Source organism: Lissotriton vulgaris, chromosome 4_1, assembly GCF_964263255.1.
Source record: "Lissotriton vulgaris chromosome 4_1, aLisVul1.2, whole genome shotgun sequence".
In the NCBI taxonomy this organism is placed as follows: Eukaryota; Metazoa; Chordata; class Amphibia; order Caudata; family Salamandridae; genus Lissotriton; species Lissotriton vulgaris.
Window position 1 is genome coordinate 760,545,710 of NC_141691.1, and position 18,896 is coordinate 760,564,605.

The 18,896-nt window shown below is 45.2% G+C and overlaps 1 protein-coding gene across 1 annotated transcript in view; it reads left to right on the forward strand.

Moving 5' to 3' along the window:
* SERPINB1 (serpin family B member 1) overlaps positions 1-16,578 on the forward strand; it is an 82,179-nt gene extending 65,601 nt beyond the window's left edge. Inside the window, exon 7 of the mRNA XM_086965071.1 lies at positions 16,061-16,578. Within this exon, the coding sequence (XP_086821197.1) occupies positions 16,061-16,462 (402 nt within the window). The 3' untranslated portion in view covers positions 16,463-16,578. The remainder of the gene's footprint in view (positions 1-16,060) is intronic.
* The last annotated feature ends 2,318 nt before the right edge of the window (positions 16,579-18,896 follow it).

The window sequence follows — 18,896 nt, forward strand, 5'->3', positions numbered from 1 at the left end:
CGGGGTGCTGTCATGATAAACCAAGGATCGGCTAGCCTATGCCCAGGCCTAAAAAAAAATTGTTACTAAAGCATAAAATGTAGTACAGTTAGCAGATATATCAGGCGGGGTGCTGTCATGATAAACCAAGGATCGGCAAGCCTATGCCCAGGCCACAGGGGTCATGTGCCTGTGTGTAAACCTTTCTGACAAATTACAGCTTTGAATGCCAAAAGTAAGCCTCAAATGCTAGTCGTCATATGCCCACTTAAATCCAGGCCTGATCATCAAATGCCCAGCCACTATCCAAAAGCCCATGCACCACCTCAGTTGTCCGGATACACCCCTGTATGATCTATTACAGATTTAAATGCCAAATTAAAGCTTGGACAGTCAATAAATGTCTTAGAATAGCCCCAAACGCCTAAGCACAGTCATTGTTTGCCTTGCCACAGCTACACCAAGGTGCAACCATCCTATGCCTAAGTGCAACCGTCATATGCCTATTTAAACTTCGTGTACCCACAACCAGCCTCGAATGCCTAGGCACAACTTTCATGTGGCTGGAATTATCTCAAATGGTCAGATATAAAACAAAACTTCAGATAGACACAAAGCCTCACGTATCCTGGCAAAGCTTCACATGCTTGGGTGCAGTCTTTAATGCTTAGGCATAAGCATCACAGGCCCAGACTCAACCACATTGGTCCCAGGCGCACAAATACTATTGTATTTGTATTTATTTAGCGCTTATTACCCCTGACTAGGCCTCGAAGTGCTTTTCGGCAAGTAGCACGCTACTCCGAAGCCCAAAAAGGATTAGTATAGTGAAATTTGATTATGAGTAATTTGCCTAAAATTCCCAAGCAAAACTATTTATATGTACTGATACAGCTTCAAACAGGTAAACAATTACCACTGCATTTCCACTCCCAATTAATATCAGCCAGTTAAGCCGCACCCAATTATCAATAGCCCTTGCCCTAACATTTTCAAGTTTATGGATCGTTACCATTCAGCATTACTTTCCCTTAATTATTACCATCCTTGGTTAAACCTTGCACTAGGGGCATAAATCACACAGGGAAGTATAATCTCCCTAACATAAACCTAAACAGGTAAAACAACCTCCTATGCCGAAATCATATCTAGAGGCATCAAGACACAGGGTGCGCGAAACATACTACACACAGTACATTTCCTAACACCCAAAGCATTAGCACATAATTCACATCAAGATCAAGGTGGCGCCACTGCGCCAAAACCTAAACGTAGCAGCTGCCCACTACTTGCTGGGCAGCTGAGGACAAGAACAGGGCCTAAACGCTGCAGCTGGCACTAAGTGCTGCACAGCTGTGGAAGGCCAAAGTAGGGGCGAAGGAGTTGTCCCACTCCTGAGTCCAAAAACATGTCCCTCGAAAGAAAAACCTAAACGGTGCTGCTGCCCACTACTTGCTGGGCAGCTGTGACTCAAAATCTGCGACAGGGGCCCTCACTGGCCCTTCAGGACAAGTTGCGCTAACGTTGGAGCCTTTCAGGCTCCGAAACAATACATGTGCCCTCTGGAGCACTCTGGCTCCTCAAATACATAATGCCCCCAAAGGTTGGAGACTGAATTTGCCTGGGGCAATAAAGCATGGGCCCCTCAGGCCCGTTGAACAAGGGAGCCCCACGGGGCTCGGGGAGCAATGGTGGGGCCTGGAACTAGCCCTGGGCCACTCTGGCCCCTTTTTCGAAAGACATGCCCCCAATCGGTGGAGCCACGCACGGGCTCTAGGGGAACACAGGCCCCCTGGACCTCCACGGGGCCCCTAATACAGAAGATGCCCCCATCATTGGAGCGGCCCCCTATCAGGCGGGGGCCGCTCAAGAAATAATGCGGCCGTGCCTCCGCCATGCCCAGCCCTCACTTACCGGGCCCCTGCATAGGGGGGGGGGGGGCTTCTCTCCTCGCGCTCTCCTTTTGAGTGTGGCGGGGGCCGGCTTCGCTCCTCGCCGGTGTCCTGCTTCACTCTAGGCACCGGGACTCCCTTTTCACCGCGGGAGCCCCAGAGGGGACAAAGAACCGGCGCTGCCTCCACCGGCCGCCTCGATTCCACCGGGCGGCTTCTCCTCTCCTAGGCGCGGGACTTCAGCCAATCCCAGCATGGCGGCGGGCGGGACTTCCCTTCCAAACCGTAAGTCCCGCCCAGCGTCAGGCACTACGGTGCCTGACTTCCTGTTTTCGGCGCGAGGGCCGCGGCAGTGATTTTCGGGCATAAAGGAGGGGTGGGCACCCTCGGTTTTAAAAATAAATATCAGGAAGCGGCCATCAGCGTGGTGGGCACCCGAAATTGGACTCTGATATAAAAACGGGGTGGGCACCCGTAATTAACCCCACACCACCACGGGCATAATGCAGGGTAGGCACCTGCTGTAAACACGAGCAGGACAGTTCCAAAACAAAGCGCTTCCTGGGAGCTAAGGGAGACAGTATCCCTAGCCCCACAAAGCAACTGGAGCAAAAGGGTTTCCAAGAGGTCCTGGGCATCAGGAGGGGCAATGCAGGGCCCAGGGGCCAGCACACAGGGCACTCCATTAAGGAGACAGCCCCCATGGCGTTCCCTCCTGGGCCCCACTAGCAGCAAGCCCCCTCCTGTTTGGATCCAAGCCAGAACTCCAGGCATCCAGGGGCTGGGCAGGGCCCAGGGAGGCAAGCCTACCCCTGGCCCCAGCAGCAGCACGCCCCTGGTAGATTCAAGTCAGGAACAAGAACATTTTACCTGCGGTCACAGCCTCTTTTTATACACCGTTTCCTTTGTTTCCAAAGGTGCAGGCAAGGGGCGAACCAGACGCAACTGGTTCTTGAGCACTGTGTTTTGCTCAGCCCCTCTGCCTATTCACAGGGTGGGTCAGGGACATCAGACACACCACAGGGGGTGGAGCCAGCATTGTGGAGGGAAGGTCCAGCCCTATTCAGGTGCACTCCTCCCTCCCAACAACATGCAGATCTCTCCATTCACCACCGGGGCAGACCCATCCTGACTCCTGGAGCCAGGCACACCAGCCAGCTCCAGCCAATCACAAGCCAGACAGTCAATTCACATTAACTGCACAGAAATGCTAACTTCTAAAAGTGGCACTTCCACACTAGACTCAATAAATCCGCACACATCATCGCGCAGCATTCAATCTCACGAGTCTGCACATACCAAACTCGACCCCCATGCATTCCTATGGGAGGGCAGGCCAAACTCTCACACGCACTCAGAGAGCGCACACACTTTTCACTGGGACACAGTTTCAAAGTGCGCAAAGATCAGAAATCATTATAATTATGTAACATTAAAAGGCAAAAAGTTCAGGGGTGAACCTGCCAGAAAGGCCAAGTCCAACAATATATATATATATATATGTATATATATATATATATATATACATATATATATATATGTATATATATATGTATGTGTGTATATATATATGTATGTACACACATATATATTACCTACTGGCGTTCGCCAGTAGGTATATATAGTTAGGATTAATTCCCTATGGGATTTTTGAAAATTCTATGTCTAATAACTTTGGCGTTTGTGGACGGAATCGGCTGAAATTTTCAGGAAAATGGAACATTTTGTTTCTGAGCAGCCCCTGAAAATTTGGGGGGGTTTCGTCAAGGGGGTCCGAGAAAAAAGGGGGGTCCCAAAACGCGTTTTTCCCATTCATTTTTCCATAGGGCGGTTGGACTCACTTTTAGCTCGAACGGCTGAATGGATTTGCACGAAACTTGGCAAAATTGTAGGGACTGTTAGCCCGATGTGCCTTTGCTAGGTCTTAATATATGTGCTCCAGTAGATTTTGAGAAATTAACGTTCAAAACAAGATATATATCTGTAACAGCGCTCCGGGCAGCGATCCGGTCCGCTTACTTTTCGCGAAACGGAACTTTGCGCGCAGAAAGCTGATTGGCTCCCCGGTGTCTGTCAACATTCTAAACAGTCCGGAGCGGCCGCCATCTTATCTCTCGGTAGGATCGAGAGAGAAGAAGAGGTGAAAAACGAAGGGGGAATTTATTGAAAGGGGGCAAGGTATACCCTTCTTGACCCCCTAGGAATGTTGTTGGGGTTATTAAAGGGTCCCGTGGGGAAAATAAAAAAAAAATGATTTTTCACGGTAGAAGCGCTTCACGGGCCGCGAACTGGGCCGCAAACTGGTAGCGAAACGGGAATTCACCATTTTGTGCTTCGTTAATTAAATTACTAGGTATAAGGGGGTGCGGGAGACGTATCCTAATCCCCTATGTTTCCTGAGGGTGGCTGAGGAGGCTCATATATGTTGATACATCTCTTCCAGCGGCTGTGCGTGAGCTTTTTTTTTTTTTTGCTGCGTGACAGTCCGGAGCGGCCGCCATCTTATCTCTCGGTAGGATCGAGAGAGAAGAGGTGAAAAACGAAGGGGGAATTTAATGAAAGGGGGCAAGGTATACCCCTCTTGACCCCCTAGGAATGTTGTTGGGGTTATTAAAGGGTCCCGTGGGGAAAATAAAAAAGAAATGATTTTTCACGGTAGAAGCGCTTCACGGGCCGCGAACTGGGCCGCAAACTGGTAGCGAAACGGGAATTTGCCATTTTGTGCTTCGTTAATTAAATTACTAGGTATAAGGGGGTGCGGGAGACGTATCCTAATCCCCTATGTTTCCTGAGGGTGGCTGAGGAGGCTCATATATGTTGATACATCTCTTCCAGCGGCTGTGCGTGAGCTTTTTTTTTTTTTGCTGCGTGACAGTCCGGAGCGGCCGCCATCTTATCTCTCGGTAGGATCGAGAGAGAAGAAGAGGTGAAAAACGAAGGGGGAATTTAATGAAAGGGGGCAAGGTATACCCCTCTTGACCCCCTAGGAATGTTGTTGGGGTTATTAAAGGGTCCCGTGGGGAAAATAAAAAAAAAATGATTTTTCACGGTAGAAGCGCTTCACGGGCCGCGAACTGGGCCGCAAACTGGTAGCGAAACGGGAATTCGCCATTTTGTGCTTCGTTAATTAAATTACTAGGTATAAGGGGGTGCGGGAGACGTATCCTAATCCCCTATGTTTCCTGAGGGTGGCTGAGGAGGCTCATATATGTTGATACATCTCTTCCAGCGGCTGCGCCATCTTGCCTTTTTTCCAATGCCACAATTTTGTCGTGCACGGCAGCCATTTTAGATGCCAGGCTGGTCCCAGGCTATCACCTACCCCTGCGGATGTAGTTTATGGCCCCAGCTGTAGAGAATTCAGACATGCCAACCCTCCCGATTCAGGCGTGAGACTACTGATTTCAGTGCTAGTCTCCCGCCTCCCGATTTCTGCAAGCAAAAACCCGGGGGCATATTACGAACAACTAGCGATAATTTTTGTCTCTAACTTGTTTAGAGACAAAAATTATCGCCGCACATCGGCGATTTTTATCGCAGATAAACCTTGCTATTATCGCAGAAAAGTCAGCGATATTCATGTATTATCGAGCAAATGCTCTTAGCCATGTTATCCACCTCCCATTGGATAACATGGCTAAAAACTGCTCTGTGCGTGAGCTTTTTTTTTTTTTTTTTGCTGCGTGACGTTTGTTAACGTTCGATTCGATGGAAATCAGGAAGTGTTGACCACCATTTTGTCACTGCGAGTAAATATTTTGTTATAAATGAATCCTTATTGATAAACATTGTCTGCTCCATCTTGCGTTTTTGTCCAATGCCACAATTTTGTCGTGCACGGCAGCCATTTTAGATGCCTTGACCAGGGCCACTCTCTGCACGCCGCCGATCCTCAGCATGGCTCCCCACCCTCGCAAGCATCTCCCCCACGCACTGGTCACCCCCGCTCTTTCTCTCATGCATGGGCCATATACTTCCCCCCATCTGCGCTGCTCTTCTCTGAGAATCACACCCTGTGCCCGCCCGACACCTCCCTTTCACCCTATTCACTACCGCACCCTCTGACACTCCTCTTCCTCTGTGTCCGATTGTCCAGGCCGGACCTAGGCTATCACCTAGCCCTGCGGATGTAGTTTATGGCCCCAGCTGTAGAGTATCCAGACATGCCAACCCTCCCGATTCAGGCGTGAGACTACTGATTTCAGTGCTAGTCTTTCGCTTCCCGATTCCTGCAAGGAAAAACCCGGGGGCATATTACCAACAACTAGCGATACTTTTTGTCTCTAACTTGTTTAGAGACAAAAATTATCGCCGCACATCGGCGAATTTTATCGCACATAAACCTTGCTATTAGCAAGGTGTATCGCAAATGCGATAAAAAACGGCCGCAATGCATGAATATCGTTGAAAAGTCAGCGATATTCATGCATTATCCAGCAAATGCTCTTAGCCATGTTATCCACTTCCCATTGGATAACATGGCTAAAACTGCTCAGGGCAGGTGTTAGGTTTTGGAGATATTCGCGCTTAGCGCGAATATCTCCAAAAGTTGGTAATAGGAGATAGCGATGGTTAGGGACTGTTTCCAGTCGCTAAAATCTTGGCACGCCCACTTTGCATGTCATTAGTGATAAATATCACTGATATGCAAAGCGGGGCCCAAGATGGTCGCTATCTCCTTTTAGCTGTCACTAACTGGTGTTAGCGACAGCTTGGTAATAGGGAGATAATTTTATCTCTTTTTTTTGGCTTTTAAAGCCAAAAAAGCGGAAATAAACCCCCTTGATAATATGCCCCATGATTTCTCGGGGGTTTCAGCTGACAGGGCTTGGTATTGTGTTACGTGCTAATTCTTCCAGGAAACGTCAGAGGGTCGATGCAGGGGTTCTAGAATGAACAAGCGCATGGTCTTTTAAAGATTAGTGAAGTACTCGGGGCGGCGGTGTGTGTGTGCCCTCTTTCAGGAGCGGGCGGGGGGGGGGCACTGCCAGCAACTTGCCAGGCCAGGCAGTGTTCAACACGTGCATCACCCTTTCTCTGCCTGCTATTGCGTTCCATGCTTCGGAAAGGTAAGAAAAAGAACGTGCATTTGAGTTTGAAATGTCCGATCTTGTAGCAGTACACTTGCAAAGCCCACACATGACAATAACCCGATTCAAGGCCCCATTCACCCGATTTTTTAAACATATATAGCACTCCAACAAAGTTAGATTTTAAAACTTTATTAACTTTTAACTATAATGAACTGAACAAAAACTGTAAAAACATTTAAACATTTTTCACCCAAAAAAGCAACAATGGTCAGAAGCTGTCTTTTGTGCGAATAGTCCCAAGGCAGCACAACGTGCAGAGTTCTGGACGGCACCCAGGTGATGTCGCCTGGGTGCCGCACTGGTTTTGGGATCCTACAATGCTGCTCCGAAAATTGGCGTGGGGCGTCCCGGGTGGTGCGGGGGGAGGCCTCGTCAGTAGCGGTCTGTTGTGCGAATAGTCCCAAGGCAGCAGAACGCGCTGAGATGTTGATGGCACCCAGGTGATGTCCAGTAAACTGCCGCACTGGTTTTGGTATCCTACAATGCTGCTCCGAAAATTGGCGTGCGGCGGCCCGGGGGGGGGGGGGGGGCGTGGGGGAGGCGGCGTGAACGGGCCTCCCCAGGTGGCGGCCATCCAGCTGAGTTGCGCCCGCTCTTGCGGCTACAGCGTCTCGCTCACCATGTTGTTGAGTTGCTCCCACTCTTGCAGTGCAGCGATAGGCGGCTGCCACAGGACTCTTAAAATGGCGGCCGGCTCTTCGGTTTTGGGCCTGGTCCACTAAAATGGCCCTGGGACACCTTGGAACTCGGACGCTTGCCTGCTAGGGCTTGGGCTCCATTCTCGAAAAGCGTCCCCTCAGCCGTGAAGATTCTACAAAAGTCTTGGGGGCCCCCGACTCCCGCAGGCTTCCGGTGGGGAGCGGCTGCCATGATTGCTCGCGGAATGACCACGACGGAGCCACGAGATGGTGGTGCTCTCATGCTGACGCCAGCTTCAGTCTGAATGATCCAGAAACAAGGTGGGGCTTTCATCGTTTGGGAAAAAAAAAAATTCTAAACCAATGAAAAGTGTTATTTTTAGGTCATATGACCAAGCCTTCCATCTTTAGGAAACCAAAAGTAAAATGAACCAATGAAAAGTTTTATAAACAAGTCACATGACCTGTTATGCGGCATAGGGCTACAAAAAGCGTAGAAAATCCGTTGGCACGTGAGGCGGCGTCAGTAGCGGACCGATGTGTGAATAGGCCGAAGGCAGCACAACGCACCGAGATCCGGATGGCACCGAGGTGGTGTCCAGCAAATTGCCGCACTGGTGTGGCCATCCTACAATGCTGCGCCGAAAGACGGCGTGTCCAGCTGAGTTGCGGTTACTCTTGCGGTACAGTGACTCGAACGCGCCGAGATCCGGATGGCACCGAGGTGGTGTCCAGCAAATTGCCGCACTGGTGTGGCCATCCTACAATGCTGCGCCGAAAGACGGCGTGTCCAGCTGAGTTGCGGTCACTCTTGCGGTACAGTGAGTCGAACGCGCCGAGATCCGGATGGCACCGAGGTTTTGTCCAGCAAGTTGCCGCACTGGTGTGGCCATCCTACAATGCTGCGCCGAAAGTCGGCGTGGGGTGCCCCGTTGGCTTATGAGGTGATGTCAGTAGTGGACCGATGTGTGAATAGGTCGGAACCAGCACAAGGCGCCAAGATCCGAATGGCAAGTCCTGGATGTTGAGTGCCTCAGTTGAGAGTTCTGAGCAGTGCTTGTAAGACTGTCTGAAGCTTATTTGCACCTGCTGCAGCTTCACTATTGCTCTGGTGTGGCCAAAGGTCGCACATGACATAGGCGGCCGGCTCCCGAGGTCCGGCGGAACTTTTTTCCTTTTCCTTTCTGCTTCTTTTCCTACAATCCGTTTCATCTGAAGACACGACCAGATCCCTGAATGTGTGCAGGGGGACGCTATTGATTGAATGAAAATGGCGGCTTGACACAAAGCTGACTCAAGCGTTGCTGTTGATGCTATACAGACAAAAATTGGTTTTCAGTTTGTACATTCTTCAGGATTTTTTTTTCCATCCAAGTCTGATTGAGAGTTTGTAGAAAAATGGCTTCAGATTTTCCACATACTACTCTTCAACATTCTTCCTAAATGTAACAATGTGAAACTCACTAGGAGAACGGCTGTTTCTGTTTCCTTTCAAAATGCTGCCAACAATATTTTCTGAATGGAAGACACCATCTTGTAGCATAAAGGGCCGAAAGGGGTTCTGGTCTGGCCTATGGTTGGTGGAGACATTTTGACTATATCTTGGACCTGCCCGGCCTCGCCCAAAATGGCGCCGGTATAAATGGGACTCGTAACTCCTTGCCCGCAAATGTATATCTAGAAAATGTTATTGTAAGTGGCCCTGTCTTATTTTAATTACAAAATGTACGTCCACCGATTCCGCAACTGTTAGACACCTTTGTTCTTGCAACCTAATGGCCCGCTCGTTACGTTCCTCTACAGTGTAAATGTCTCCTCATCATATACGATTTCAGTTTGCTCCGAGGCCGGCCCACGTGGTTATAGGCCCGTATTTGTATACTGACATTTTCACAATAAAGGTTTTTAAAACAAAACACGGTGGTAGTATTTACATTGGTAAAGTTTTTACTTTTAGTCACTGTTTTCGAATCAGTAAAAGGCAAGTGAAATAAAGCAGTCCAATTACATGACGGATAAAAGGTATAATATGTAGGAACTCAGTAAAGATAAATGGTCAAGGGCAGTTGTGTTTTTCATTTCTGCAACATAAAGTGATCGATAAGAATCTGATAATCAGGCGTATCGGCGACTAAGACAGCAGGCCGAATCTCTTTTACTCAACGGCTCCGTCATGGAAGGAAGAAACGCCCTTTTTCTCGAAAAAGGAATATATTTTACTTGCAGGACAGTTGTAAATTTTCCGGGAAAGTACATTAGCCTGGAATATTATAACATATGTTTAATAAAAAATAATGTTCGAAAACAATAAAAAGCGTAATTTTTAGGTCATATGACCAAGCTTTTCATCATTAAAATAACAAAAGTAAAATGAACCAATGAAAAGTTTTATTAACAAGTCACATGACCTGTTATGCTTACGTTACGCGCTGCGCGCCGCGCCTCGGATCACTTCCGGGTGCGCTAACGCGGCGTGTCATATAACGCATTACGCGACAACGTAGGTCAAGAATATAGTCAAAATGTCTCCACCAACCAGCGTTCGGAACACAACCCCTTTCAGCAGTCCAAAAAGTTCTGTTAAATGAAAACAGAGGGGACAGGCAACAAGAACCATCAGTCAAAGAGGGGAGGGCAAGTTCTTCTCTTCCGGGTCATGTTGGGGCGCTACCGGAACTGATCGAATTGGTAGTCTACAGTGTTTCTAGATGTTTCAGACTAAAGCTGGCGTCAGCATGAGAGCACTACCATCTCGTAGCTCCGTCGTGGCCATTCCACGAGCAATCATGGCAGCCGCTCCCCACCAGAAGCCTGCGGGAGTCGGAGGCCCCCAAGACTTTTGTAGAATGTTCACGGCTGAGGGGACGCTTTCGAGAATGGGACTCAAGCCCTATCAGGGAAGCGTCCGAGTTCAAAGGTGTCCCAGGGCCATTTTAGTGGACCAGGCCCAAAACCGAAGAGCCGGCCGCCATTTTGAGAGTCCTGTGGCAGCCGCCTATCGCTGCACCGCAAGAGCGGGAGCAACTGAACTACATGATGAGCGAGACGCTGTAGTCGCAAGAGCGGGCGGTAAACAGCTGAATGGCGGAAGAGGCACAGTGTAGCAAAAGCGGGCGGAATGGCAACTGAAACGGTAAAGGGGCGCCCCACTACAGCGTGTCTTCAGGTCAAACGGATTGTGGGACAAGGTCCAGAATTGAAGAGTCATCAAAAGGCAAAAAGTTCCGCCGGACCCCGGGAGCCGGCCGCCTATGTCGGGGGCGATCTCAGGCTACACCAGTGCTATAAGACTTGGGGAGGGTGTCGGAGCCAAGCGTCTTCTCCGAGTCCATGGCCATCACACCGCCCCTCAGGGGCCTCCGTCAAGCTGTTTAGGAAGGTAACATATCACATTGTTTTCTAATGCAGTCAGGTCCACAAACGACACTCACTTACTTTGAGAATAGTGAAGCTGCAGTAGGTGGAAATAAGCTTCAGACAGTGTTACAAGCACTGCTCAGAACTCTTAACTATGGCACCCAACATCCAGAACTTATGCCATTTGAGAATGGCAGTGACATTGAAGCAACTCAGGGACCAAAACCATTAACGTACTTTCACGTATGAAAATCTTACTTGGGGAGGGGGCAGGAGCGAAGCGCCCCCTCCCAGTCCGCGCCACCACACCGTATGTTGAAAATCTGAAGCCATCGTTCTACAAAGTCAACCAACCTTGGATTGAAAAATCTAGAAAAATGTACAAACTGAAAACCAGTTTTGGTCTGCATAGCATCAGCAACAACGCTTGCTATCAGAGTGCATGAGTTTCATGCTCGATCGATTGAGCTAGCCGGATCGTGCAATAAAAAGTATAAAATAGTTATGTAAATAGTTATTTAATAAAATGTTTTACCCTGTTTCTTTGCTGGTGTGTTGTCTATATTTTTAATATTTGCATAGGGTTTGTCGTTATTTTGGGCGGGGTGGGTGACGGAGTCGAGCTGTCTTGCAGCCCTCATGGTGTGGAGCTCAGTTCATCTCACTATTTTCGTATTTCTCATGAAGGGTTGTTCCTAATATTTCTATTTTAGCGAGGTCAAAAAGAGATCCAATTAGTGGCCTACTGATTTTGCTCGATTACTTTTATTTTTTTACACGATTTTTCACTATCTGCAAAGACTAAACAGAGTATTGCGACTTTGTGCTTGTTTGTAAATAGAGAATGATCCAAAGAGAACCAATTCTAAAACAGTAAATGCTTGGATAACAATCAATCAAATGGAGAGACAAGCAGGCACGACGGATTACAACGGGGGCAAAGGCCTGCGTTAACTACCGTTCACTATCTGCAAAGAGAGAGTACTACTAAGAGAAAAGAGGGGAGGGGGGGGGGTGCAGCGTTCAAAGCACATCAGCGTGCATAAATACGAAAATGTTTTTATCTATCACGTACTTGACATTTTAAAGCTTTTCATATTTGCTATTAAAAAACCAATGAAATTCACAGAAAAAACCATAGGTTATAGTGGATATATAGTTAGGAATTTGCATTTACAAAACCTTGAAAATTCAATGAAAAAACCATTGGTTTTAGGCCATATATAGTTAGGGATTTGCATTTAGAAAACCTTATTTTACTCGCATAAAACCATTGAAATTCCATATATAGTTAGAAGCGCTAACTATATATCGCGCACCCGCAATCCACTGCTGATGATGTCACATATTACATCATTCATGACATGGTTAGTGACATCACTGATGACATCTCAAATGACATCACTGATAAAATCACTGATAACATCTCATTTGACATGACTGATCACATCACTGATGATATCATTCATGTGATAATACCATGAACCTCTTCAGACTCTAATATAACCTTAGATACAATCAGTGTAAACAGACAGTCACAGACTGTCACTCATCCATGGAGTTACTCACACACCTAGTCAGTTATGCCAAAAATCAATCACACCTCCATTTTCTCAACTATACAGTTATACACACCTTACTTATTCAAACATATACTAACACATATTTACTTTACTCTCTTATACAATCTCTGATACATGTTCACAATGATCCATACAGCCACTCACACATTCACTGGCTCTTATGCACAGTTATTTATAGATGTCAACTCTCACATGTACTGTGTTTTACATATGTACTTAATTTGACATGTAGCACTGAGATATCCATTCACTCACTAATACACTCATGCACAGTCAACCGCCCATACAGCTGTTTCCACATGCACTTTTGAATCCATACATATAGTGAATCAACTACTCACACATCTATGTACAGAGTCACACACCTCCCAGCCACCCATACACACACACTCAGTTTCCCATACAAATACTTGGACAACCAATCAATAACCCATACAGTTACTCATATAGCTACTGATCAACATATGCAGCAGTTTGTAGAACAACAGATATAATGATGCACAAATTAAAACAGTTTAGTCACTAACCCATGCACTCAGTGAGACACATTTAATCACTCACTCAATCAGTCAGTCATGCACCTAGTAAATCCTTCATCCAGACACTTATATATCCACTCATTCTTCAATATGTAAAACATATTTTAACTTTACAGAAACATACAGTCACTGGATGTTGTAATCAGTGATGTCATCAGTGATGTCATTTGAGATGTCATCAGTGATGTCATCAGTGATGTCACTAACCATGTCATGAATGATGTAATATGTGACATCATCAGCAGTGGATTGCGGGTGCGCGATATATAGTTAGCGCTTCTAACTATATATGGAATTTCAATGGTTTTATGCGAGTAAAATAAGGTTTTCTAAATGCAAATCCCTAACTATATATGGCCTAAAACCAATGGTTTTTTCATTGAATATATATATATATATATATATATGAATGCCAAAGGTTGCCCAGAGATGAAGCCGCACTCCGTGGCAAGGAGAGGTAACAGCCTTCATTTTCAATACAAGCTACTTCCCAATCTGTAATTTCGTCCCTTGGTCTGACGCGTTTCAGGGATTCCTTCCCTTTCCTCAGAGACCACACACGAGCAGCTTCATTGCGTGCGCCTGCACTGTCCTCCATACACCCATGCAAATTTTACAAGTTGGCCTCAGGTGTGCCTTTTCATCAATTACCCTGCGCAGAGTGTTCTGGGACCTGCAGTTTATTTTTGCACCATGTATCCCTCCGGTGGGTTAGTATATATATATATATATATATATATATGTGTGTGTGTGTGTGTGTGTGTGTATATATCTTTAATGATCTTTCAAAAACCCTTATTTCAACAAGCATCTGTAGCTCAGACAAGAATGTATGTGTTTGAGAACTTTGGAAACTAAACATGGCAGTGACCACAAAGGCAATGCCAGTGGAACCAAACCAAGCCAGGAGTAGCAACCTTTACCCATAGTGACCTAACTGTTGTCATAACACACTTCCTGGCAGCAACGGGCTAACAATATGCGTCCCTCAACACCACAAGTCCCCTATGACATCCATATTCCAGGTGCCTGCAAGCAGCATACTTGTCAATATTTTTATCTCTAGGTCTGCATTTCTTAACAGTGACATTTGAGACAGTTGTACAAAACATGTTTATTGTGGTTACAGGTTGATAAACAAATGCACACCGCACGCCTCTCTAGCAGAGCTATGCTTTATTTGTTTATTACTCTAGCGTGGTTTCACATGAATCCAAATTACTTGGCTACAGATATTACTTTTAGATTGTTTAATTCTATCTTGTGATATTGGTTTTGTAGTAGAAATGTCTCCTAAGAATTGTAAAACCGGATTTGTGCTGGGTTAATTTTTCTCGCCATGAAAATTAGGTTAGTTGAGATGATTTTGTATGAGAGCATCCACCTTGAATACCTTTTACCTTGTGACTGTCTCTACAGTAGTGAGCTGGTGCAAAAGCTGTAATATCTGTCGCTTTTGCTAGAATAATGGATAACACTGAATGAACAATGTATGCATATAGCATCCTCTTGCACCAGCTTCAGAGGTAGCTAGAACCTTCACTAGCACCCAGTTCACTATATCACAGGTCTACTTGAGTCTTTCTTGAACAACCTCCCATGGATAATTATGAACAGGAAACAGAGTTTACAACGCTGTCAGAACAACGCAGTGCCTTTACAACCTGGTCAGTACAACGACCACAGTGTTACCATGCGCTCCATTACAACGCATATCATTACAACGACTTGCTTTGGGGAGCTTTAGGCGTTGGATTTTCAAATCCAACACCTTCCCTACTGTTGCACAGAGTGAAGTTGGAATAGTAAAATATACTATTCCAAACTCCAGCGCTCCCTAAAGCAAGTCGTTGTAATGAATTTTGTTGTAATGGAACGGGTGGTAAAAACACGGTTTTTGTACTGACCGCGTTGTAAATGCATGCGTTGTAAATTCATGTGTAAAAACGTCATACAACCCATCTTTCTAGATGATCTTAAAGAGGTTTCTTCCAATAACAGCAAAGGAACTTTACCCTTCAAAACCAAAATCCCTGGCCGCTTGCTCCTTCATATGAACTTGTGCGATTACAAATATGCAAAATATACATTGCATCAATATGCAACCAGTTATTTGTTGCAAAAACATATAGGGAGCAATTTAATTTGTTAGTCACTGTCAAAAAACTGCTTTAGTTTATAATGTGAGGTAACGGAGAGGAACTTCTAACTTCTTCTTTTGTTTAATAAAATTTAGCTGTGCTAAAAATAAGCATGTTGCTCCTCAATTGCTCCTTTCTGCTGAAGAGTGTTCATTTCAGGAAACCATTTCAGAATGGCTGAAAGGGTGGACCACGTTTTCACTGTTTAAATGTATGCTGTAATTCTTCTCCTTGACCTGCCTTTCACACTACCTATGACATCCCAACTCAACTGTAATACCTTACTACAATTGAGCAGCTATGATTTTTTTCTTATTACAGTTGGCTACTTGTGTCCCAACTAGATTGTAATAAGAAAACTAGAGACCATTTTTTATACAGGGATTTCCGCCTCCTATGTATTATAATAGGGCAAGGAAACCTTACAGGATCCTTTGTGACATTTCATCAAAGTGCAACAAGCAGGAGATGGATGTTACATGTGAGTAATGACGAGTGATTCTCAAAAGTCCCATGAGTAGGAATGGCTCTGCTTCTCGAGAATTATTGCCATAATCTCTATTGGAGTAAATTTGATCGATCAGGTGTTGAGTTTTCAAGCATACTCTCATACAACACTAAGGGGTTTCATAAGGGACATCCTTTGTTTGTGGTGACAGGGTGCAGAATCTTTTATCTTCATTAGTACTTCCTGTCTAAGTAGCTCCTCATGAATTGTGATGAAATGAATTACTAAATTCTTATATTTAGGTATTGTACATTTTGAATGTCACTTTGCCCTTTAATGGTGAAATGATTTGTAGTTATATTATGTCTCTTTTTCTGTTTTGAACTACAGTTGGAAAGTCAACTTACCTTAAAAACACTCCAGGAATGGACTTTACCTGAAAATATGGATGCTATCGATGTTCACGTCCATCTGCCCAAATTCAAGCTAGAGGACTCCTATGAGCTGAAATCAGCTTTGGCCGGCCTGGGTCTTGTAGACTTATTCCAGAATGGTGTGGCCGACTTGTCAGGAATGTCAGGAACACGTGACCTTTTTCTATCTAAAGTTGTGCACAAATCTTTTGTGGAGGTAAACGAAGAAGGCACTGAAGCAGCTGCTGCAACGGCAGGTATTGCAATGTTTTGCATGCTCCGGGAAGAGGAATTCAAGGCTGACCACCCCTTCTTGTTTTTCATCCGGCACAACCCATCAAAAAACATCCTTTTCTTTGGAAGATATTCCTCTCCTTAAAGATTCAGGGCGTCAAAGTTTTGTTACAAAATCCAAGAATCATGTAATTTGGTATTATTTTGCAGGAACTGTTTTTTCAATTTATCTCAATAAAGTTCTCTACCTTGAATATGGCACTTCTTGCTCTCCGTGTAAAGTTTTTTTATTAGAATTTTTCGTGACATGGAGGAAAAGTTGAAGTGCTGTAGCTGTTAGTGTTTTTTCATTCTTTTTAAAAAAAAATCTTTATTAATAATTTTCAGAGTTACAATGAACAGAAGGCAAGTATCCGAATAGGCAGTCGAAATCTAAGATAATACTATACATTGGTGCAAATAGAAGACAAATATTTACCTAAATTGAGACATGATCTTATTTTTCTGCACCACTGGAATGTAAACCTTAGACCTAAAAGGAGATAGGTCTATCAAGGAGTAGGAGATGAAAGGAGTGGACAAGGAGTAGTGAGGAGGCTGGTGGGCATTATAAACTAGCATTATAAAGAGAAAGATCTGTTGTTTCGTAGACAACTATATGAGTTTAATCCAACTGGACACTCTACAAGGCACTCAGATATTTCAAAAGCATTCTATATTAATTTAAAGCAAGGTAATGTTTTGGTCACAGTCTCAAGTGTTCGTCAAAAATAATAACATCATGTTATACAACAAAAATACCAATAGGAAATAAATTTGAAAATATATTTATCACCATTGATATGAAGGCATCAAGGATGCTCATTGTAGCCAGCTCAAGTCTGTGCACTGTGGATCAATGGAATGAGGTAGTGAGTACTACAAATGCTATACAGATGGCAACGAGCTCCTTCGCAGAAGCACACTCAGTGAATGCCTTTATCAAAATGTATATATAAGTGCAAAATGATTCTGTCAGGGATAAGTTTTCACAACAAAGTTTCACTTTTTGATCAGGTGTTCCATTGACACGTAATGTATTGACTTCCAAGAAACACACCAGGGGTCGTATCATGGACAGGGCGCACTTTCCCTGTTTGCGCCACAGCGCTCCTTTAAACAGGTGCACCATGCGCAAACAGGTAAAGTGCACCCTATCACATTGAATGCACTGCCCCAGGGCAGCCGCGAACTTGCGAAAAACAAAGCGGCTCTGAAGCAGCCACTCTGTGTTTGGCTGTGCTGGTGGCAACTCGCCTGCACTTTTGCGGGGGATTAGAGATCCCCTTGCAGATGGGTGCAGTGAGTGAGTGCGCCCACGTGCAAGGGAGTGCCTTGGGGGTCCATAGGACATCCTTTCCCCCCTCCAGAGGGCTGTTATCAGTGGGTGCACTGAGAGTGCACCACCTTTTAAGTGGTGCACTGTCAGTGTGCCTCCTGACATCTTCTTTGCCTTTGCCCCTGTGTCTATAATATGGCAGAGGCGCAGAGGCAAAGGGATTCCCTCATTTGCATGGGGCCACGCCACCATGCAAATGAGGGAACACCCTTTTGAGAAAGCACTGGTACTGTATTTGCGCCAGCGCTTTCAGTATTACAGAAGGGGATGCACAAGCATCTGCGTCCCCTTCTATAATACCAAAGTGCCCCAGGAGCACACAAAGCGGGCTCTAAAACCCGATGCGTCCCAGGGCCCTTCCGTAATACAGCTTCAGTTAGTTGAACTAAATTATATTTAAATATGCAGTGATGGTTAGGTTATAACAAAACAAAAAGACAACATTTAATACATAGATAAGAGCTTGTAAATAATCTGTTCAAAACCAATATGGCAAACGTCAACTCCTTATTCTGCCCCTTAACAATCAGCACTCATCAAGCTCTTCGTTTATTTCAGTGGCGATATTTTGACCTGTATATTTATGATTTGAAGTTAGGACAAGGGAAGGGGATACTCCTTCAAAACCATTTTATGGTGGGCCGAAGTACATATGTAGGCCTTCCAGGCAGACAGGAGTTTGACCATCTGCTGGTGTAGGTATCCGGGTCAATAGAGCTTGAAGATACACCGCCCTTGACTAGTTTACCTGATGGAACTCCTCATCCAAATGCAGAACAGTATGCCTTGTGAGACTAAGGGTTAGTGTATTAAAAGACCAATGAATGTGGGGGGTCAGTGAGGTAGTGAAAATAAAACAATCAAAAAACGACCTATTAATTTGTAAGGGTCCAGAAGTCAAGCTAACATGTTGTCAAAACCAACCCAACAATAATGGAAGGCTCCTCATGAGAAAGAAAGGTGGAAGTAAGCCCAAGCAGATAGGTTAACACTTTTGTGGCAAAAAAGGCTACATGTTGCAAACAGTTTAGGTATTTATGGGAATGCATTCTTCTTGTCTTATTTCTCCTATTTATGCTGCTTGTCTTCACACATGGCATATAAAACTGCTACAAACTACATATCGAATGTTGAAAGTATTCTCATGGATCACACATATTCAAATATTTAAGGACTTGGTATTGCAAGAGGAATTTCTTAC